The sequence below is a fragment of the Miniopterus schreibersii genome, assembly GCF_964146895.1.
Source record: "Miniopterus schreibersii genome assembly, chromosome: 12".
Taxonomy (NCBI): Eukaryota; Metazoa; Chordata; class Mammalia; order Chiroptera; family Miniopteridae; genus Miniopterus; species Miniopterus schreibersii.
The window spans coordinates 21128699-21152791 of NC_138112.1; the positions used below are offsets into that span (position 1 = coordinate 21128699).

The 24093-nt window shown below is 41.7% G+C and overlaps 1 protein-coding gene across 2 annotated transcripts; it reads left to right on the plus strand.

Annotated features, from left to right (window-relative positions):
• The first annotated feature begins 15 nt into the window (after positions 1-15).
• Positions 16-12351, plus strand: CWC15 (CWC15 spliceosome associated protein homolog). Of its 2 annotated transcripts, none has more exons than XM_081154589.1 (7): positions 16-151; positions 1424-1562; positions 2106-2218; positions 2834-2922; positions 4056-4169; positions 8003-8121; positions 11482-12351. In XM_081154589.1, exons 2-7 carry the CDS (start codon positions 1432-1434, stop codon positions 11609-11611), a joined length of 696 nt encoding a protein of 231 aa, XP_081010715.1. In that variant the 5' UTR covers positions 16-151; positions 1424-1431; the 3' UTR covers positions 11612-12351. The 2 variants fall into 2 exon arrangements, with proteins under 2 accessions (XP_081010715.1, XP_081010716.1); XM_081154590.1 differs by having other exon boundaries at positions 62-438.
• The last annotated feature ends 11742 nt before the right edge of the window (positions 12352-24093 follow it).

Consider the following 24093-nt stretch of genomic DNA (forward strand, 5'->3'; position numbering starts at 1 on the left):
CGCCGCCTCCGCCTCTGAAGGGCGGTGAAAGTGCTCGGGGTTTGCTTCCGGGTCTTGGGCTTTGGCCCCGGGTGCAGAGGATTCTGGGAGCCAAGAGTCGTTATGGCGTCTGTGTGATCTCCGGAGGCTGCTGAGTCGGACCTCGGCTAACGTGAGCGGCGGGAGGATAGCAGTTTGTCTTTCTTATCCGAGGGGGGCGGGAAAGGGCGGTTGGGATCGGAGTCGCCGGCGGAGGACCGAGCGCGGGTGGAGGAGGCCCCAGAGCGGCGGGCGGGTGGTGGAGCCCAGCGCCTGCGGGCGCGTCTCAAGTCCCGGGCGCCGCGGAGAACGCAGCTCGAACGCGGCATTGCAGACGGCGTTAAGCAGGGCCCCGGCTTCCCCACCCCTCGCCGAGTCGGCGAGGCGAAGAGTCAGCGAGTTCCTGGTGACATCCCGAAGGTGAACTGCCGGGAGACGGGAAGGATAATTACCCAGGGGTGTGTGGGAGAGAGACGGCGGCGCCCCCAGCGGCGGGAAACACTGTTTCTCCCCCTCTGGACACATCCCTTTCCCCTTTTTTGAAATATCTAGAGACAGACCGGTTGCCCCAGCATCCCCCGCACACTTCCTTTTCCGACGCTTAACAGGGTTTTTAGTAGCCAGTTCTGATATGAGAGACTATTTTGGCTGCCCGTAACCAAAAGTAACATAAGGAGCGGGTCCTCGATTTTATCAGCATTCCTTTGGGGGTGAGGTGCCTGTGTTTTGAGCATTCCTTAAATTATAACCTAAAAAAGGTCTGATTTGTGTTATTTTGGCTGCTGTAAGAGAAAATTGAATCAACAAAAGGTTGGAGAATTTTGCCTAGGTGACTGTTATTGAAGTTTAGCTCACTTTTATGCAGGACGTTCAGTAATTGTGATTAAAATAACCTTTTTTGTTTTGGTGATTTTTAAATATTTTTGTAGTTTCTAGCCTATTTTCTGTTGTGTGAGGTTTAGATAAAATGTGAGCCTTAGGGAGTCTGGTGGAGTAAGGTGGAGTTGAGAATTTTTAAAACTCAGTCATGGCAATGCAATACTGTATTTTACAAGGGCTTTGCCATGTCATATCTTATAATCCATGAGGAGTATCGCCCTTCCACAGATGACAAAACTTAGCTAGGTGACTTGCCTAAGGCCACAGAGCCAAAAGAACAGGAGGACAAACTCAGGTCTTCATGACAGAATTTTTTGTACTAAATAGGAATTACCTAAGAAGCCTTATTCTTTGTACACCCTGAGCCTCATTATTTATTTTCTTGAGAACTTTGTTTTGAGGTTATTTAAATAAGTTTTGGGGAAAGAGTTATGGAAATTATTTCACAAGGATGGATATTAATAAGTACATTAAGAAATGAGAATTTGTCATATGGGAAATAACTTGATACTATTTTTCTTCAAAGCATAAAAGATGACAACAGCAGCTCGGCCAACTTTTGAACCTGCGAGAGGTGGGAGAGGAAAGGGAGAAGGTGATTTGAGCCAACTCTCAAAGCAATATTCAAGTAGAGACCTACCCTCTCATACAAAGATAAAATATAGGTAATGAAGACTTTCATTTTTTTCTTGTTCACAAAGCAAAACCAAATCTGTTAAATGGCATGGTCATGAGATAGTGGCATGTCTGGGTTATATCACTTAAGTAATTTATTTTTATACGAGTAGAATGCAATAGATTATCTAACACTAAAATTATGTGCTATGATTGTAAAAAGCTACCCAGTATTTCTTAAGCAGAAATTCCTATTAACCAAGAATATCCATATATAGATGGAAAAATAATAAATTACTTCAGAGAGACAATGCACTGTCAGTACTAAACAATAGGAGAAAAAAAGTGTTACTGTAACATACCTTGACTTGACCTACTAACAAAAAGTAAAGACATTTTAATCAATCTCCAGCCTTATGGGAGTATATGTGATTCATTTTGGGATTTTTAAAATATTGGAAATATCACGTGGATGCCTGTTAGTAACCCTTAGATTAGGGTGAGGGCAAAGTTGCTTTTTGTGAATTATCTTTCATTGCTATAGCCATGTGTTTTTTAAGAAACATTTTTGCCCTGGCTTATTTCTACTTTAGACAGACCACTCAGGATGCCCCTGAAGAGGTTCGGAACCGTGATTTCAGAAGAGAGTTAGAAGAGAGAGAGAGAGTTGCTGCAAGAGAAAAAAATAGAGATCGTCCAACTCGAGGTACCAACACTACCCCAGACATTTGTCTCATAAGATTGTTGACAGTAGTTTTTCTTTCAATTGGTAATTGGAACAGGTTACTATTTTTGTTTGTTTGCTTTTAAATATTGGTGTGAGCCACAACACTTTGCTAAATGATATATGACTAGATTAGATTAGAAACGTTAACAGGTTGATTCCAGTTCCATCTTTTTATGGTTCTATATTACAAGGAACAAGGTGACCTGGGGATATTTAGCAGCTATTGTTTCAGTTTATATCAAGGAGTTTTTGACTATTTACAAGAGCCAGACTTTTTGAGGCCCCATGGTTTCTGTCTTTGAAGTTCACCCATTTTTGTCACTGGCTATCGAAGGCATCTAGGGGCATATATTTCCAGCTTATGTAAACTGTTCTCTAAATTTCCTGAGAGGCTACAGTTCCCGTATTAAAATCAGTACTTTCATTAACCTAACAAATATTTATTACCAAGGGCTTATTTGCCAGGCACTGTGGTTTTGATCCCTGCTATAACAATAGTTATAATCTAAGTTCTTTGTGCCCACAGGTGCTTGAAATGTTATGAGAAATGCAGTATTTGTTTCAATAAACTAAGTGATGTTTGTCTTTTCCCAGAACACACAACCTCCTCTTCTGTGTCAAAGAAGCCTCGGTTAGACCAGATTCCTGCTGCCAACCTTGATGCAGATGATCCTCTAACAGATGTATGTTTTGTTTTCTCCTCTCTTCTCCATAGTAATTTATATCATGTTTTTTCTGAGATACTTTTTTATTCTTGTAACTTTAAAAAAGTGCCCTGTGTTTATTTTTACTTAACTGTTATTCAAATGCTGAACTTTATAGTTGATTTTAAGACAAGAAGTGTTGCTATGTGGTTAATCAAACTTCAAGTTTGATCTCTGGAGAACCAAATGAGGAACTGATCTATTAAAGAATATGCTTTGCTAAAAAATAACTTCCTATATTAAACCATAGAGATTGGGCTACCATGGTATAGATCTCTAGAGTGCACTTTTCTGACTGGACTGTGTCTATAGCAGCCCCTTGCATTGAATCCCGGGGCCTTTCCACATTAGGTACTAATGATGCCCCTCCAGATGTGCGATACACTTAATGGCTCCCTTTGTGCTTAGGAAAGGAAGTGATCTAAGTGGAAGGTTTTTAAGGATTAGTGCTTTGGTTAACATTAAAATGTAATGGGACCCACAGTTTACAGGTAATTTGCAGTTTTCTATATACAATGAAATCCTAGTGACTTTTTATGAGTAGCATCTAATTAAGCACATATGTCAGCAGTTAATTCTAGAGTAGACAGATTGAGTTAAATAATTCAGTAATTAAATATAGCGAAGTCAATGAGATTTAATGATTATTCATTTGAACTTGGTTTCTTCTGAGGATTTAGCACCCTTTTTTACTTTTGATTATCCTAACTTCCTAGCTCAAAGTTGTTTTGAGCTGTATAAAACTATTTTGATTCTCAAGGTGATATGCTATATACATATGTACTGTGTATCAGTGTAAAGAGTTCCTTTTCTAGTTTCAGAAGTATTTTTATATCTAAATTCACTTTTGACTATATAAATTTGAAAGATATTTTGTAATACTATTTGTTGTTATAATCTCTAAAACACATTAGGGGGTCACATTTTAATAAGTATTCATAAGCTTTTTTGTGGGCTCTGTTTTTTGGTTGGTTGTTTTTAATATTTAGGTGCATTTATCTTTCCCACTAGGAAAATTAATCCTACTCCAAAGATCTGATAAGTGCAGTTTTTATGGAAAAAGATGAATAATGTGAATTTTCTCTCCAACGGGCCATCACATTCTTTTTTAGGAGGAAGATGAAGATGAAGATTTTGAAGAAGAGAGTGATGATGATGATACTGCAGCTCTTCTTGCAGAACTAGAAAAAATTAAAAAAGAAAGAGCTGAAGAGCAAGCCAGAAAGGTAAAATCAAAGTGTTAAATATTTACATCATCTTACATAAACTAAAGTAGAAATATTTTTAATTCAAGTAATATCTTATGTTAGAAATCGTCCTTGCCATCTTTAGCTATTACAGCACCTATAGATCTATAAATCTGATAATTTCTTGTGGCATTTTAAGTCTCTTGGTTATGTTAGAAATTCTTTCCAAGTAGTTCAGGCATGCTTAATAATATACTAATCAAGTTGTTCTTTATCCACTTATTTGTTTGTTTGCTCAACAGACATTTAGTTAATGTCTATTAAGTGTCAGAAGAACCAAAAATGATTAAGATTTAGTCATGGCCTACAAAGAACTCACGAACACAGTGAGGCCATCATCTTTTCTCTGCTTGTTTCTTGCCTTGGCCTTCTTTTCAGGAACTTGTTGAAGCAGTCTGTCAATAGATTTTATATAACCTAGGGCAATTTACCTAACTTCTCTGATTCCCCACAGTCTCTCAATTTATACAATGGGGGAAAAGAATATCTAGCTCAAAGAGAGTTATAAAGATTAAATAGGATCCATAGTGATAAAAATAAGAAACTGGGGAGAAAAGAGGAGGTCAAAAGCATTAGAGGTTTGTTAACCAATGCTAAAGGAGTTTGGACTCTGTTCTGAATGATTTGAGAAGCTAGTCAGTTTCAGTAGAGATTGGTGAAATTGGATGTGCATTTTAGAACGATTACTCTGGCAAAATTATGGACGGTACATAGGAAAGAACTGATGCAGGAGGCTGTTCCAGTAATCCTCACATGTAGTTATGAGAATTGTACATAATAGAAGTTGAAATTGAAAGAAGTAAACAGATGCTGATAGAGCTATCAAGGAGGTAGAATTAACCACATAAAGGCACTGATCAGATATGACAGTAAAGATGACCCCCATTTTCTGCATAGATGTTGGCGCCATATACTAACACAGGGAATACAGAAGGATGGGCATGTTTAGGTGGAGAGAAAAGAGGTGATGAGTTCTGTTCAGAACATGTTGAATTGTGAGATGTCCAAGTAGAGATATCTGCCTCCACTTTCAACCAGAACAGAGCGGCTATTTCATGGTGGCTGTGTAAGATTTCATTTGAGCCAAGAATTGTTCTGTTTAAAAAGAGAGGAAGAAGACTTAAAGAAAATGCTGATGGAGGTTAATGCTTGAAATATAGGGAGGTAGAGTTCCCGTGGGTCAGAAGGATCCAGGAAGAATTCAGAAAAGAGGTTGAATTTGGGATAAGCTTTGAAGACTTCCAGAATTCAGATTAGAAGAAGAAAAATAGTTTATTATTCAGTTATCAGAGTTTGGCATAGGATAGCATAACTTCTATACTAGCTTATAATTTTTATATCTAATTGCAGAACTCAAAGAATTTAAGAACATTCCTAATACCACTTGCTCACCACTAGAGGGCAGTGTTCCATTCTCAATTCTTTTGCTTTATCTAACAGCTCTGACTGCAAAGAGATGAGCAATTTAAACGCGTTGGTTGCCCTTCAGGGAGGGCAGACAGTTTAGACAGAAGACCTTGGAATTTTGTGAGGTTTTTCTAGTCTTTGTACAAAAATGTGTTGGTGTTTGTTGGGGTTGACAGACAATTTTAGTTCTTTAGTCCCTATTTCCCTGGCTCTCTAGTGGTTGGTTTTTGAGTGTCCCAAAATAACATTTCAAACCAGTCTGTCTGTATCAGGGCCAGATAGTAAATATTTGAGGCTTGTGGGCCACAAGGCCCGTCACAACTATTCAGCTTGGCTGGTTGTAGTACGAGCAGCCGTAGACAGTGCTTAAATAAGTGAATGTGACTGTGTTCCAATACATTTTATTTACAAAACAGCGTGGTTTGGATTTGACCCACAGGCTATACGGCTTTTAGCCTGTGTTCATAAAGCACAATGTGTTTGGTACCTGAATATGGAAAGAATTGGCACCTTTTATTTCCAGGGTTGTGTGTAACAACCAACCAGTAACTCTAAAGGAAATATATTCCCAACAGCATGGCCAGGACCTTATTACGTCACACAGATTGTTATAAGTTTGGATACATTATATACTTGAGCTGTTTTTCTAGCATCTCAGAGAAATATCTTTAACCTTTAAAAGACGGCATTTAAAAGACAGCATCATACAAACTCCATATATTTTTCAGGATCAACTGTACAAATAATGGTTTCTTTCCTTTTGCCTGTAAAAAAGAACGTATATGCTTAGGTTTCTGAGTATTTAATTTTAGTATCAATATAATTTGTTAAAAATAAACATAGCTTATAGAAAGCTATCTGTTCTTTTTTTTTTTTTTTTTTTAATATACCTTTATTGATTTCAGAGAGAGGAAGGGAGAGGGGGAGAGAGAGATAGAAACATCATTGATGAGAGAGTCATTGATCCGCTGCCCCCCACATGGCCCTGTCTGGGGATTGAGCCTGCAACCTGGGCATGTGCCCTGACCAGGAATCAAACCTCGATCTGCTGGATCCTAGGTCGATGCTCAACCACTGAGTCACACCCAGCTGGGCTAAAGCTTTCTGTTCTTAATCTATGGTAGATGTTCCTGACTTTGTTAAAGGTCTGAGCAATGGCTTAAAATATTTCCCCCCCTGAAAATTGCATTTTCTCACCTTCCAGTTATTTGGCCTCATAAAAAAGTTAAATCCAGTGTTCACATTTGTATGTTGAGGGGACTGGGTGGGGAGGAGTGGAGGGATTGAGCAAAAAAGAAAAAGAGAAAAAAACTCATGGATATGGACAACAGTGCAGTGATTGCCCGGGGAAGGGGGTTGGGGGAAGTGGAAGGTATAGGGAGGCTAAATGGTGATGGACGGAGACTTGACCTCGGTACAGATGGTGTGTTGTAGAATTGTGCACCTGAAACCTGTATAATTTTGTTAACCAGTGTCACCCCAATAAATTCAATGTAAAAAAAAATGAAGTATCATTAACCTATATTGAAAATCAGGTTATTTTTCCAAGTGGTTTAACATAAGTTTGTTTAAAATGGAGTTCCAGAAAGTCTCTTTTTCCTTGATCTATTAAGTCATCAATTTTTATCATCCCCAAGACACAGCAAAGTGGGATTTATCTTTGGGTTAAGATAGCATGGACTCAGGTAGATCTACCAGTTATAGTTAAGGATTTTAGACATTTTATTTTACTAATTCTAAGAAAAACTGAGGGGGATTTGAATTTAAAGAGGTTAATGCTAAAATAAAAGTGAAGAAAGATAAGCTTGAACTGATAAGGTGTGAGAGGTATAAATAGAAAGTAATCATAACAATGAATAAATTGGTAGAAATGCATGTTAATGATATAATTTTGATAGTTTGTCTTAGTTTAGGAGATACTTCTTGGTTAATAAAACTTGTCAATAATTTAAGAGTGCAAGTTTACATTGTTAGTAATTCAAAATAAAAAGTATTTCTAAGCATTTATGTATAACCCTTTAAAAATCGAGGTAATAGCTTTATTAGATGTCTTTGATGTTTACTATTCTTAACTTATTAGAATGTTTATTGGTGTACTATCTTAAAATAAGCAATTTTGTGTTTACTTCAAGAAAGAAAATAGATTTAAGTATGCATCTGAAGAATTTTAGAGTCAGAAGAGACTAATGAATGTATGATGGCGTGCGTGAAATATTTATAATAAAAATGTGAAATTATTTTATTTTGAAAAGTGAGACTTTTCTGGTATGTCTTAAAAACAAACAAAAAACAACACTAAGTACCTTAATGCTTATCCCTAACAGTCTTTTAAAATATGAGTTGTATAAGCAGATTGACCCTGCAGTTAATGTAAGTAAATATGAATCTTTCCCTGTCGTTGACAGGAACAAGAACAAAAAGCTGAAGAAGAAAGGATTCGTATGGAAAACATTCTGAGTGGAAACCCTCTCCTTAATCTCACTGGCCCATCTCAGCCTCAGGCCAACTTCAAAGTAAAAAGAAGGTACTTTGCATTAATGAGTTGGAAATATATATACACACACGTTATGAGTTTTATAGCAAACTGTATTATTTAAAGCTTCTAAAATCCCACTTTCCACTGATACTGTGTCAGATGTTGGAGTAATGGAAGGAGAGTGAAAGAAAATATATTTTCAATAGATATTTACAGTAACCAGCTTAGAGATGGTGCAGTGCACTAAGCCTTTGGCCCTACAAATTTCACATTTTAGTTGTGTGTGTCAAGGGTCCCAAGACCACCCTTTACATTTGAAGACTCACTAGAAGGACTCAGGGGACTCAGCATAGTTGTACTCATGACAAATGTAGTAAAGGTACACAGCCAGATCATAAGGGGAAAGGGCATTGAAGGAATCCAGGTACACACTTCATATTCTCTGTCCCTTCCATGAGGGGCACACAGAACACATCCTTTCCCCTAGCAATGAAAATGTAGTAATATCTGTGTAATGGTTCTGCCAAGGGAAGCCCATTAGAGACTCTTGTGTCCCAAGGATTTTATTGAGGGGTAGTCATATAGGTAACCTCTGCCTAGCACATACCAAAATTCAGACTCCCAGAAAGGAAATGGGTTCCTCATAAACCACATTATTTGTATATACAATCTAGGTTCAGTGATAGAAGATTCCTGGAGTCCACTTTCCAAATGCCAGCCTAGGGCCAGCCTTCAAGCAGGCCTTTCTGAAGGGGGCAGTTTTAGGCCTGCCATGTTAACTCTTTTGTACAGTGTATGTGTTTGGAGGGGGGAAGTAGAAAGCTGAAGGAGAGAGAATGTAAACAGTAAATACTGAATATAGCCCTTGCCAGGTAGCTTGGTTGGTTAGAGTGTTGTCCCGATGCACCAAGGTTGCTGGTTTGATCTCTAGTCAGGGCACAAGGAGTAACCAATGAATGCATAAATAAGTGGAACAACAAACCAATAATTCATATTATCCCCTCCACTCCCCCCAAAATCAATAAAAATTTTTTTAAAATTTCTAAAGAAACTTATGTGCTACATAGGAAAACCACTATTAAGCAAATAATTACCACCACCCTTAACAGAAGCAAAAAGTAATAATTGAATATAGTATTTCAGATAGTGATACATAGGCAAATGAAACAGAACAGCTTATAGGAAGTGCTGAGAGGGAGGAAGGTTGGTTATTTTGTGTAAGGTGATCAGGGAACCCTGTAGGCTTAGCTTTTCCACCATATCTGATTTCTCACCACCTCCACTGCTACCATCTCCAGTCTGGAGTGATGCAGGGCCCCTAACTGGTCCTCTGCTTGGGCTCACCACTCTCTCCATCCCCACCCCCAGTTTTTCTGCTCTCACACCAGTGCTTTGGTCCTTTTAAAATGAAAGCTCACAGTCTTCTGTTTTAGGCCATCTAGTGGCTTCCCAACTTGTTCATAGTAAAAACTTGGCTCCTTACAATGGCAATGGCATGGTTGAGGACTGGAATTGCCTGGCAGGTGACATTTGATCAGACACAAGACTCTTTCAGGTGTCTGACCTGAACGATGAAAAGGTTAGAAATGGAGAGGGATGTAAACAGTGGTGGGGTAGGGGAAGTAACAGATACAAGACAGGCTGAGTTCGAAAGGTTATGTAGATCTATGTGGAGCTGTTGAGTTGGGTAGCTTGATGAATGGTTCTGGAGTTAATCCAAGGTAGGGATAATGAATTTGGGAGCTGTCAACTTGTAGAAGGTTCCTAAAGCTATGAAGACTAGCTGAGGTCACCTATAGAATGAGTACAGCCAGAGGGAGAGGTCAGAGGACTGAGCCTGGGATCATGTTTAGAGATGAGAGAGGTGGTTAGCTGTCAATACCTGGAACATACTCGGTGCCCAGTACATAACTAGGTACTCAATAAATATTGATTGAATGAATTTTGTATGAAAAAAATTAGGCTAAGGAGGAGCAGCCAGTGAGGATGGAGCAGAACCAAAAGAGATTGGTGGGTGTCTTGGAAGCCAAGCAAACAGCTTGTTTTCTAGAGGTTAAGTCAAGTATTGATGACAGGGTGAATAAAATGAGTGCTGGGAAGTGGCCATTGGATTTAGCAGCATGGGAGAGGAGGTTGGTGTTGAGAAGGGGGGGCTAAAAGCTTTTTGGGGGTGAGTTGAGAGAGGATAGAGGAAAAACTACATCGATTATATTTTTATTGATATTAAACTCTATACTTGGTTCTCCTGCCTTATTTGGATCCAGATGGAATTGTGTGGTGACTGGAACAGGTCTTAATATGCAGGTCACATTTGACCCAGCTGAGCTCAGCTTTTCACTCATCTGTGTCCTGCACCATAACTTTACTAACGCTGCTTCCAAAGATGCCACATTCTCTGCTTATTTTCTGTGTGCAGTTTCTTCTGGCATACATGGGCACACAAACACACATGGGCTTCATTTTATATGTATTTGTGAGTATGTTACAGAATGGGTTTTTGTTTTATATGCTAGATGATATTTTGAAATTACACTCTTGGTTTTCTGTAAAACATGCATTTTATAGCCCATCCATGGGTGTTTTTTATGCATGTGCATTATAAAACCAAACCAGAAGAATCCGACCACAGTCCTGCCCTAAACTCTTCATCTTCAGCTGCTGTTTTTCATGATTAATCCAGTACTTTCTTTTCCTTTTGTTGTCCTAAAATATAAATACTACAGTAGATGATTGCTAAATGTTAACTAATGAAAGAGTAGATAAAATCCTTAAAACCACATAATCTGAACTACAGTAAATTTTTCAGTCAATTATCGTCTAGAGTTTTCTGTACTAATCTGGGTGGTGCCAGGTACTGCCTCTTTGTTTTAGACCTGAAAACATTTGATATTATGCAACTGAAATTTATGTATTTCTGCTTTCTGAAATAATCAAAGCTTCTTATACTGGAGAAGTAATAAGAATGCTTTGCCCAGCTGGGCGTGGCTCAGCAGTTGAGCATCAACCTAGGATCCAGGGGATCAGGGTTCAATTCCCGGTCAGGGCACATGCCCGGGTTGCAGGCTCGATCCCCAGTCGGGGGCGTGCAGGAGGCAGCCGATCAATGACTCTCTCGTCATTGATGTTTCTATCTCTCTCCCTCTCCTTTCCTCTCTGAAATCAATAAAGATATATTTAAAAAAAAAAAAAAATGCTTTATATGTCTAAATAGGAATTTCCCTTTCTGCTATTATAGAGCAATATTACAGCTTATCCAACATTACTTTATTCTTTTGGGTATATGTAATTGCTGCCACTGTATACACGTTGAGCAGCTTTCTGTGTAATGACTAAGCTTTGCATTTCACAGGGTGTTGTCTCCTGAAACAAGCGTTATAAGAACATTCTATTTTCTTTTTTTCCCCTCAGGTGGGATGATGATGTTGTTTTCAAGAACTGTGCAAAAGGTGTAGATGACCAGAAGAAAGACAAAAGATTTGTCAACGATACGCTGCGATCTGAATTTCACAAAAAGTTCATGGAGAAATATATTAAATAGTACAGTTTTATGTGCTTAATTAAAGACTATAAAATGTAAATGATCATTCTGACTTTATTTGGGTTGGTGGTTGTTGGGGTTTTTTCTCTTTCCCCCCATTTAAATTGTGAATAGGGTGCCCCAATTTTAAGTTCTAAAATATCTTTTTCTTGATTTACCTTATTTGATAAGGACTTGGGAATTGGTTTAACCCAGTTTCCAGTCATGTTTTCTTTTTAATATGAAAAGGTAATCTGCTTGTAATACGTGCTTTTAATAATCTAACCAAATCCGTGTCCCCCAACTTTTTTGTTGAAATGTATGCAGCTTATGAAGCATTGCACATTTTTTTTTGTGTATTATATTTCTTTATATATTAACTTTTTCTCATTTCTCTAACATGAATTTAAGGTCAGTTAATTCATGATATCTTTTCTGTGTTTTTAACGAGCATGATGAAAGTTTAAAGGGATTCCGTTGTGGCCCACATGATGGTATGGAAGGGTATCATCAACCAGGAAGCACCTCGATTGTGTGTCTGAGGAAGCACAGGGTATCTTACTTCTGCAGAGGCTCCTTTCTTGGCCCAAGACGAGAGCTCCTGAAGCTGCCTTGGAAGCGTGTGGCACTTACCTTGTCCTGGAACTCAGCTCCCGTGTTTCTCTCAGTGAGAGAGAGCTTGCACACTGCCACACATTAGATGCAAAGCCTAGGAGAGTTACCATCAAACGATACATGAAATAAAACCTTTGGAAGTTGAATTTTGCTTATTTGTTATCTTGGAGAATGTGTATGTGTAAAGTGGACACGTCTCTACACAGCTGGAAAATGAAGTTTTTCTAAACCTGGGCTGTCAAGGGTGTCACTTTGACAGAAAGTGACCAAAAATGAGGCTTTTACAGATACACTCTATAGAGACCCATGCTAAGACCTTGTCCACTACAGCATTTCCCCAGTGGAATCGGGGACACAGGATGTGTGTGGTCCCAGTCAGGAGTACAGCTAGACTTAGAGCCCAGGTCTGCACTCCACATTCATGCTCTGCATTTACTTCCCAACTGAGCTATGGACTTAAAATTTTGAATATTTTGACTAGTGTTTTCTTTAAACCTTTAATAATAATAAAACATTTTTATCTCCAACTTTACAATTTATAAGGTGACTTTGCATTCATTTTAACTTTTTTTCCATAGCAGCGCTAATAGAAAGTACCAGATTGTTTAAAGAAAAATTAAACTCAGGCTGAGTGAATGGATCAAGGTTAATACATGGTGGGACATGTGTGAGTGCCTTAAAATTGCATGAAAATGTGCTTGCAGATGTGAATGACGTTATTAGAATTCCCAACGGGTCTGGTTTGGGCACACCATTACTCCAAGATGCACTTCAGATTTCCTGTTTGAGCTTTTCAGGAAAAAACAGGCTGACTTCAATGATTTCTCCCTTTCCCTAATATTTTACAGTGTAAACCAACATCATATAACTAGTCATAGGTCCAGGACACATAAAAGGCACGGTTTCAGCTCTCAGATTTATGGAACAGGTAGCCTTAGCTAAATGCCTTCCTTCCCCTTAGCCAAACCTGTGTTGACTTGAGTGAGGAATCTGTCCAGTCCCTTCAAGGGCCCACACTGAGCCAGGGCTTTGAAGCCAGCTGGACCTGGATGTGCTGCCCAGCTCTGTCACCTCGGGCTTTACTAAACTGCAGCCATTTAATCGACACCACTCCCTGTAAAGTAGGCATTCTTTTCCCTGGTTCACCGCTAAGGAAACTGAAGTTTGCAAGAAAACGAAAAAGAAGCAAAGTCATAAATCTTTAAGGGGATAGGGCCAGATTCAAACCTGGAACTTCCTTTATTCTAAAGCCCATCTTAACTGGTATGTATGACTGCCTCTCTTAATTAGCCCTTCTGAGTTTTCTCACCTATGAACCATAGTAAGGAGACAATTGCAAGGAAGTTTGGTGGGAATTAACAATATAAAATGTAAGTGTGGCAGGCACACAGTTGGGATTTCACACATGTTCTACCTGCCTCTACTAGTGGAGAGCAGGGGCTGGCTGGAAGTATGAAAGCCTGTTCTGTTCTATCATAAAGGTCTGGTTTTGAATTAAGAGGTTCCCTAGTCCCTCAGAGCTTGGCTTTGGCGACAGGTATGGTGGACAGGGGATGCTTTTGCTTAGTTGCTAGGATTAGAAACCCAGTAACAGAAAGTGAAACAGAAGTTTACCTGAATACATAAAAGTCACCTCCTCTGTCCAGCTCTTGTGTTTCTCACTATTCATCTGCCCCACTTCTGCAGGGCTAGATTTCTGCACCAAAACAGCTAGAGGCCACTCATTCGTGCTTCTGGCACCCCTGGAAGGGAGTCTCGCTCCACCAGCCATCAGAGTGCCTATGTTCTGAGATAAAGCTGGTCCAGTGAGCAGGGGCCAGGTACTGGGTTACCTAGTACAAATGTGGGCAAGGGCAGGGAGATGGTGACAATACACCCTCTAGAACTGACACAGCTTGAGATTCTCAGCCACGCACATGGTAGACAAAACCTGGAAACATACCACAGCTGTCACTCCAATCTTAGGGGTAGTGCTTGCAGCTCCCCCCAGGATCTGGCACCGTGCTAGGGGCATAACAAGGGCTGCCCTCTGTGCTCTCTCATGCCCCATGCAGGCCTGGGCACAGACATAGTCAGGGTTGGGTACTCGCCCAGGCACGGGTGGAAAAGCTGGGACCCAGAGAGCAGATGCCTGGGAGACCCACCCAGAGCGGGGCCTGCTGGGCCAGCTTCCTGAGGGACCCTGGAGCACTAGCTCCAGGGAGCATGATGCGGCTTGTCCTGTCCTTGAGACACCTTAGAAGTAGGTCTAATTGGATTGAACTACTCCTCGGGGGAGACGGAGAGCAAGTGAAAGGGAGAAGAGGAGAGCTGGAGCTTCTGAGGGCTGGGGTATCCCCCTTCTCTGGGCCAAGGTCTGTGGAACACAGAAGACAGTCCCAGCCTTGGAGTCCACCTTTCAGCAAATGCTCGGTGCTGTTTTATTGCAGAGGTGGTATTGGGATGTAGCACTCACACCTTCCTCTAATCACACTCCCACAGAGGCCATAATCCTAGAAAAGGGATCTGAGAAGGGACTCCCCAGGTCCCAGGGCAAATGATGAGGTTGTCCTTGGCAAGGCAGGAAACCAAACTCCGCCCTCTGCCTTCCCCTCCTGCTGTTCAAGCAGCTCTGGTATTTATAGCATATTTTTGGAATAGTGAGGATAAGGTGCCCTACCATGTTAGGAAGCCGTATAGGTTTTGAAGGTATTTTTAACTTACAATGAAGCATTATTCAAAGGTGATTTATGGATTAAAGCCCAGCATAGCTTGGCCAGAACTGGCCTAATTACATCTCATGCGGGAATTCTAGATTCACAGAGAAGCACAAGGATCTTGGGAGATCTATGGTTCTGACCTTGGAGAATGTTCTAATGTCAGGAAAATATTTTATTGCTACTGCATTAAGGGATCCAAGTGATTCATTCCAAAATGTTAAGCTCTTGAATTTAGTGATTCTGTGACTGTGGATTGATTTTTCATATCCACAAAGGTATTTTTATATAATGTATGGTTCATTTAAAAGTGTTGTAAAAGTTTTTTCTGACATGTTTGGATAGCTTGGGTGATAGGACCCATCCTCTCTGTCCCAGGGTGGACTTTGCGGCCACCCTCAGGGCAAAGTAAGTCAGAGTTTTTACAGGAGAGCAACCATCTGCATGTGGATCCCCCTCCTGCATAGTGGTCCACTGTGAACACAAGGTCAACATTCATCAGATGACAGGCTTGCTCCCTTCAGACTTCCCTGCATGCCTTCCCCTCATTTTCTTTTTATTTTTTAAGAAAATATATCTTTATTGATTTCAGAGAGAGGAAGGGAGAGGGAGAAAGAGAAACATCAAATCAATGATGAGAGTCATTGATCAGCTGCCTCCTGCACCCCCCCCCCCCACTGGGGATGGAGCCCACAACCCGGGCATGTGCCCTGACCGGAAATCAAACCCTGACCTCCTAGTTGATAGGTGGATGCTCAACCATTAAGCCACACTGGCCGGGGCTTTACTTCTGAATTTTTAAAATTTTGATATATATATTTCACATAAAAATAAATATAATTATATCTCATGTATTAAGTGTGCTTTTCAAAAAAAATAGATAAAATGACCCAGTATTTTTCTTTTACTTGGCTTCTTGCTTTCTGTTTTCCTGTTTTCTCTCTCTACTTCTTCACATTAGCATCCACTACATAACCCATTTCTCTGTGCTCACAGTCTCTCCCTCTCTCTCCCTCTCTCTCACCCATTTGTCTGTTTTTTATATATATGAGATCATATGACATAATTATATGACTGCTATTCCTATTCAACAACAACAAAAATTTTCAAGATAACTGGTTCTAATTCATTCTCCTTAATGGCTATGTGCAAGACTCAGTGATGTTGTGGAACCATCTGGTATTTAACAATTACCTCTTACAAAAACTACTTAGTAAATAGTCAGAAATTTTGTAAGCTAATTATAAAAGCTTGAAATCATCCGTGATGGAAGAATTTACACCATGGAAATTGGCAAACACTACAAATCAGCACCTTTTTTTTTTTTTTTTTTTTTTAGAGAGCTAGCACACCCCCAGTGAAAGTTTATAACATTTTATACAAGCAATCACATTTTGACTGGCTGTTTATTTTATATCTCTTTTCTATTTCTTTTCTGCCTCCCCCACCTCCCCCATGTGTGGTAATAAACTCAGGATTTGAGCAGTGCTGTACTGAAGAGGCTTGGGCAGTTCCCCTAAGTCATTCTGAGCCCAGCCTGGGCAGGATAATGGGGAGTCCCAGGTATCAGACCCCAACGGCAGCTACCTTATTGTTTCCTTGCTGCCTCCATTTTTAAGAATGCCTTATGTGGACACTTTCTATGGGGTTCTCCCAGAGTATTAAACCTCTCATTCTTCCTTCCATTTCATGGTTTCTCCACCCTGCCTGCCTGTTGCCCTTTGCTGCTCCTTCGTCCTTAACATTCTGAGGAAGATCCACATAGAATAACTAAGTCACAGTCCCCTGCATTTTGAAAATTCTGCACCTTGGGGGATTGTGGGTGCTGGGGAAGCTGGGTAGCAATGGGAAGAGTTTGCTCCACTGGGTGAAGCTCTTTCAGCAAGCGTGGCACAGCTTATTCACTGAGCCTATAACTGCCTTTCCACCCACACCTATCTCCAGAGCTCCTGCCTTTATTTCCAACTGTCTGTTGAGCATCTCTACTCGTGGCCCACAAGCACCTCACACTCAGCAAACATCTCCAAAGCAGAACTCCTCCTCTCTCCCTCTCTGCCTTTCACCAGCCCCCCAGCAGGGGGCAGCACTGCCACCTGAGAAGAGCAATTTCTGTGGGGATTTCAATGATATACAAGTAGAAAGCCTGGATGTTCAGCAATGTTGGTTCTCCCACCCTCTGTCCCTCTTGATTCCTTGTTTCCTTCCTTTTCTCTTTTCCCGAGGAAGAAAAATTCTCAACATAGGGAAAAAGCAAAGCTCATAGGCTTGCCAAGGAGAATGTGCTTGCCCTTGAAGGTAGAAAATACTCTTTAGACAGAGAAGCCAGGCATGAGAGTCTCAAGAGGAAAGTGACACTCAGAGTGGATACATTTTACCACGTGTTTACTGACCAAGACTCAGGTGAGAGGGGAGATGAGGTGGGTGATGACATCGGAGCCGGCTGGACTCATCCTGGCTGTGTCACCATACGAAGGGCTCCAGGCAAGAGCCCACTGAAACTGACCATGCATCGCAGGACACTGGCCAGGCTGAGGAAGAGGCAGTTGTTTCACTGAGGCCAAATAAGTCAAAGGAAAAAAAAGTTTCTCTTGAGTTTCAGTTTTAATTCCACTTGAAAATTACAGAAGGCTGAAGGCACATCCATCAGCCCCAGAGGAACATTACTGTACCCATCCTTCCATTATCTCCTGAGCTAGGTTATTGGAAAAAAAGTCATAAAACATGTGGAGGCATGACATAATTATTAAATAGGCTGTCAGAAGCCTGAGAGCACCAAAGCAGCATACCAGGAAAAGTGAAAATAGCTCATGTGGAGCAGTCAGTGGTTTTGAGGCACACAAAAAAAAAAGAGAGAGAGAAGGAGAAAAAATATGGAGGAAATACAGTTATGATGTGTTTGGCTTATAAAATTGTGCTTTTAGAAGGTGTATCTAAAACAGGTGCTTTAAAACAGCACCTACTATGTGCAAGGCCCTGTTCTAAGTGTGGAGTTTCAAAGGTGTAAGTTGTCTGACAGCTGTCTCCCTGCTGGGGGTCAGACAGAGGTGGGTTTGAGTCACAGCTGCACCCCTTACTTGACTTTGGTCCAGTCATTTCATCTCCTGGAACCTCGGTTTGCTGATCTGCAAAATGGGGCTAATGATCCCATTTTTGTAAGAGTGAGACCAAACATGTGTAAAGCTCTTTGCATAATGCCTGGTACATGGTAAATGACCAATAATGACCTTAGTTCTCTCCTGCCCCCACCCCACTGCCTCCCACTCTCCTATCAACAAGCTGCCCATTTTCTTCACTGCCGTGTTCCCAGAGCCTGGAGGGCTGCACACTGGCACACGCCAGGAGAGGGGGGCTGAGGGAGCAAGGAGTCGGAGGCAAAGCTGCACCTTAGGAGAAACAATGAACATATCTAAAGGAGAGCAAGAAAAAGCAAGAACAGTGAATGGGAACCCACATTTAGTCAGAGAAGAAAAGATGCAGGGTTTGGCTAGGGGGGTCCGAGGCCTGTGTTCCTCCGTGCAGGAGGCTGTGTGCGCGCAGGGAAGGAGCCTGGAGGGTCTGGACCCAGACAGGCCGCAGCGCAGCGGGAGGAAGCAGAGCCCTTGGCGCCCTCTGGGTGCGGTGAGGGGCGAGAGTCAAGGCCACGGTTTGCAGGTGGAGTTAGGGGTGATGGGACTTAAGCGCTGAATGCTGGGAAGGGGGAGAGACGCCCCCTACCCGCTTTCAACACTGAAGGCTCTGATTCTGAGAATTCTGCACCTTTAAAATGAAATTTATTGGGGTGCCAATGGGTAATATGAACATACAGGTTTCAGGTGTGGGTTTCTGTTACAAGATCTGTATACTGCTCTGTGTGCCCGCCACCCAAAGTCATATCTTCTCCTATCACCATATATTAAGACCCCCTTCCCCCCACCTCCTTCCCTCCTCAGTGACTAAGGAGGTCAATGGTTGTCACTTGTGGCCATTCCAAACTTCACTTGGAATTTCCCTGCTTCCTAAATAATGGTGCATACTTTGTTGTTCGAGATAGTAATTGCCATTTCATTCAGCCCCCATGCTCCCTGCTTCTAGTTTCTCAAATATTCCAGCTCGTCTATGGCCATACCACCCTGAACGGGCCCGATCTCGTCAAATATTCCAGCACTCTCCCCTCCTGGTCCTCACTGACACGTTCCTTCTCCCTGGACTGCCATCTGCCCCCTACCCACCGTCTTTCTGAAGCAGGCCCTTTCCTCCTGGTCCAGCCTAAGCCTGTCACCAGCCTTCCCAGGCCCCAGGCGCAGTCAGAAGCTCCCCTCCCGCCTCCCCACAGTATTTTCTTATTAGGTTCATTAGCGACCTGGCGGGTATAACTCTCTCCCTCTAGATGAGGAGCTTCTGGCCTCCCAGAGAGGCTTATAGCATTATTCATTCTCGCTTCCTCCCACCCTCAACAAATAATGAGTGCTCAGTATTTAATTTTTAGTTGAACAGCACAAGTAAGTACAGATTATTTTCTCCCCTGTTAAAAAAAAAACACCCACAAAAAACAAAGAAAACAAGCAAGCAAAACTGAAAATCCAATTTACAATCCTTTTCTGTTTGTCTACCATGCTTTTCTCTTCACGTGGGTCCATGAAGAAAGAGCTATGCATGTATTTCCTGCATTAGGAGTGACTGTGGGACAATGTGGAATCATAGCCTAGGTCCTTAAGCATCACTTTTATTTCTTTGTTTGCCATGCCCCAACAAATCTTCAGTAGTGAGGAGCATGATTTCATGTATCTGGATTCAAGGTCTAGCCCCAGCACATACTAACAGGATGACCTTCATCAAGGTCATAGATGGAGGAGATGGAGCCCAGGTTTCCTCAGCTGTCACATGGGTGGATGACAGCTTGCCCACAATATGATGTGGGAATCCAGTAAAACGCAAATTCCTTCACAGGTGTCAGAGGCTAATATCATTAGTATTTGGTGCAATACTACTTTTTCACTACCTTCTTTGTTAAGCAGTTAATTCCATGGCAGATGCTTCGAGAAGGGCAGGAGACCACCTAACCCACTGCTCTTGGTAGAGCTAAATGTGAACTCAAAGGGGAACCATGAGGTTGCTGGTCCACCCCACCCCTGGTGCCTGCTATTTCTACAAAGGATATTTCCTCTCCAGGGGTTTCTTGCTCTGAAAAAGAGAGACAGGCACGTGTCCGGAAAACCAAGGCATCGTTCAAACAACCTCTTTCCTCTACTTTAGTGTTTAGAAAAAAGGAGCTGTCAGTTTCCCATTGCTAAAGCATGAAGGGAGGTTAATAACAATAATAGTTCATGGAAATAATGCTCCACGAAAAATACCCCTATGTTCTAATTCTCTCAGTTCAGAGAAATGGGGCCTGAGAGGCAGTAAAATTGATATGATTATGAGTCATACTGGGGAGAGAGACAGAAAGAGCTCCATACCTCCAGAATTCTACCTCCTTCCTTACCCGAGTTCTCCATTAAATTCAATTTGCTTTTCTCAATTTAGGCCAAATTTTAAGCAGTGACTTAGCTAGGCTTATAATTTGAGCCCACAGCACAACCATATCTTTACTTAAAGTGATCAGTGCCTGGGTTTATCATTCAGATTCATGTAGTGGAAAGAACGTTGGTTTAAATATCGTCTCTGCTCCTTAGAGCTGGGTGAGCCTGGAAAATGCATCTGCTGTGCTATTATTTAAAACAATGGGTAGTAATGAGACCCTGGTTGATTGCCTGGGGATGGCAGGAATTAGCTAAGGTTTTTCTCCCTTCCCTCTTCCTTTTCTTCACATTCCCTCTAAGTGCAAATTTAATACTTCTTTGGAGATTATCTCTCCTATACCACTTCCAGGGCCCTGTCTTCTTCTTCTTATTTTTTTAAAGAAATGTGATTTTATTTTAACGTAAATACTGAAAGCACATAAAATACAATTGTTTTCAAATACTCCCACACACCTGGATACTTCCCACAAGTATATTACAGGCTCTGTGGTTTGGTTTAAGATGTGGTCTCCCTCTGGTGTCCAGGCACACGTCTTGGTTCAGTCCCTTAAGTTTCTAAGGGGAAATGTAACCCTTCCCTCATCAGGTGACTGGCAGAGCACATGGATTACCCCTTATAGTAACACATAATAGCTGTAAATCAGGAAGAGAACTGTCACCAGACCCTGAGTCTGCCAGCACCTTGATCTTGAACTTTTGAGAAATGTTTGTTGTTTAAGCCTCCTGGTTATAGTATTTTGTTATAGCAGCCTAAGCAGACTAAAATAGTGTAATTCCACCCCCCATCCCCCGACTTCTTTTGTGTCTCTCACTGTGTCACTTTGGGTGCCAAGACAGAATTAGGCAAGCCAGAGCTTGATCAGTGGGCGAGGGGGGAGCTATGTAGAGATAAAGCGGGGAGGGGGAGGGAGCAAGAGTGAGTGGGTGGGGCCTTCGGTCCCTCAGGTGGGCCTGACACCTGTGAAAGGAGGGGGCAGGAAGGAGCTCTGGGCAAGAGGAGCCTCCAACTGCATGAGCTCTGGGAAAGTTCACAGGACCCAGGCTTCCCACCAGAGGCACCCGCATTGCTCGGGCAAGGCCAGGCTGCCAGGCTGCCAGGCTTCGTCACTGATTGTGCATGGCCGGAGAGAGTATGGCCTCGGCCTGAATGCTTGGGAGACCTCAATATGTAGCAGCTGGAGGGTGTTCACCAACCACCCTTCTTGCCGCAGGTTCTCTTGAAGGGAGATCTGAGTGGCTGGGACAGCCCCAGTGCCTAGCTAACTATAGGCCAGGTACTCAATACACTGCAGTCCAGGAATCTTCTTAAGCGGTGCCCACGTGTAGAACCTCCCACTTTCTCTTCAGCATCAAAACGCAGCAGTTTTGCATGCTGTTCTCTTAAGATTCTGCATCCCATTTTCCTAGGACCTTCATGCCCCCTCCAGGAAATGAGTGTCCCTGGAGAGTGGTGAAGAGTGCAGGTCCTGAGGCTGAACTACCTGGGTCCACCACCTGAATCTGCCACCTACCTACCAGCTGTGGGCAGTGGGACAAAGTACTGAACTTTGTGCCTCAGTTTTCTCATTTACAAAATTATGGCAATAATAACAGCTATCTAGTGGGGTTGTAAAAATTGCTATATGTGAAGCACTTAGAAGAAAGCTTTGGAAACAACTAGTTCTCAGACAATATTGCAATTGCTATGGTTTGAATGTGTCCCCCCAAAATTCCTATGTTGAAGTGTAACCACCAAGGTGATGGGATTAGGAGGTGGGGCCTTTGGGAAGCCTTTAGGTCAGAGGGCAGAGCCCTTATAAAGAGGCCCTAAATCAATTTTTTCTTTGCTTAATCCCGTCACCTTTTTTAAACAACCCCCAACCTCCCTCCCCTCTGACAGCTGTCAGTCTGTTCTCCGTATCTATGAGTCTGTTTCTATTTTGTTTGCTAATTTATTTTGTTCATTAGATTCTACATGTAAGTGAAATCATATGGTATTTGTCTTTCTCTGACTGGCTTATTTCCGTTGGAGTGGTGAACACACAATACAATATACAGATGGTGCATTAATAGAATTGTACACCTGAAACCTATATAATTTTATTAACCAATGTCACCCCAATAAATCAATAAAAAAATTTTAAAAATGTCTCTTCAGTAAAAAAAAAAAAAATTAGGGGAGAGAGAGAGAGACTCTAAAGAGCTCCCTTCCTCCCTTCTGCCATGTGAGGATTCAGTGAGAAGTCTGCAGCCCTGAAGAGGGTCCTCACCTGACCATGCTGGCACCCAATTTTGGACTTTTAGCCTCTAGAACTATGAGAAGTAAATTTCTGATGTTTATAAACTACCCAATCTATGATATTTTGTTAGAGCTGCATGAACAGACTAGGACAACAATTAATTAAAAATTAATAAGTTCTCAGTCAAAATTAATATTAGTATGATGTGTCTCCCATTAACACATTTGCCTTTGAAATTTTGCATTTCAATGTATCCTACTTGATAACTTCTAGTAGACATTTCAGACACTCTGGCTGAGGCTTTAAGGAATCCTTCACATTATTCCACAGAAGCTGGTATCTATTCTGTCTGGCTTTGGAATCAGATACAAAGTCGTTAGCGTAAAACCGAATACATAGTCAACACTGGAAATGGGACGGTAATGTCAGCGTCAAGGCGAAGTGGAAGATTCTTATTTATCCCCTTCAATTTACAAGTTGAGCAACTATAACTCAACAAAGGATCTGCTCGACACACCCACAAGCCTGAAAGATCCACACATCGAAATGGTAGCGTTTGCTGCCATGAGCACTGTAAAAAGGAGTCTCTGCTTTCATTTTTTTCTTTTTGTTCTTTCATTTACTGAACATGTATTGAGCATCTGTGGGTGTCAGGCACTCTGGTAAATGCCAGAGAATCAAAGGTTAGTCAGACACAGTCCTTGCCCTCCACAAGACCAGACGTGAAGAGGAGAGAAGGTGCAGGGACACAAGGAGCTACATACAGGGTAGAAAATCATGATGATTTTATTAGAGGGCTGGATAAAGTGCTAAGAGAGTAGAGAAGAGGGAGAAATTGCTTCCAGATGGGCATCAGGGAAGACATTCTGGAAAAACAGATCCTTCACCTGGCGTGTAAATGCCAAGATCTAGCCCTACGGGACTGGGAATGTGCAGAAAGAGCCCTTTATAAAGGAAAACATGTTGGGCTCATATTTATCACCTGCCACCACCTAGCGTGGGGAAAAACTATGTGGGTTTTCAGGGAAGTGTTGCTTTATAGGAACCAGCTGCCTCTCAAATCGTATTATAAATATAAATGGCAGGGCCCTGGCTGGTGTGGCTCAGTGGGTTGGGCATCATCTTGTGCACGGAAAGGTTGCTGGTTCGATTCTTGGTCAGTGCACATGCCCAGGTTGCTGGCCTGATCCCCGGTAGGGGGTGTGCAGGAGGCAGCCAATTGATGTCTTGCTCTCACATCAATGTTTTTCTCTCCCTCTCCCATTCCCTCTCTCTAAAAATCAGTTTTAAAAAACATTAATATATGTATGTGTGTATATATATATATATGTAAATGGCAGAACTACACAGCAAATTAGAAATAATAACAATGACCTCTTCAAGCCTGTCATCTGTTCCTTTCAAGCATTTTGTAAACAATGCTCATCTCTGAATGCTTTTCTGGGACTGATGGGGGAATGCATCAGGGCTTTTTT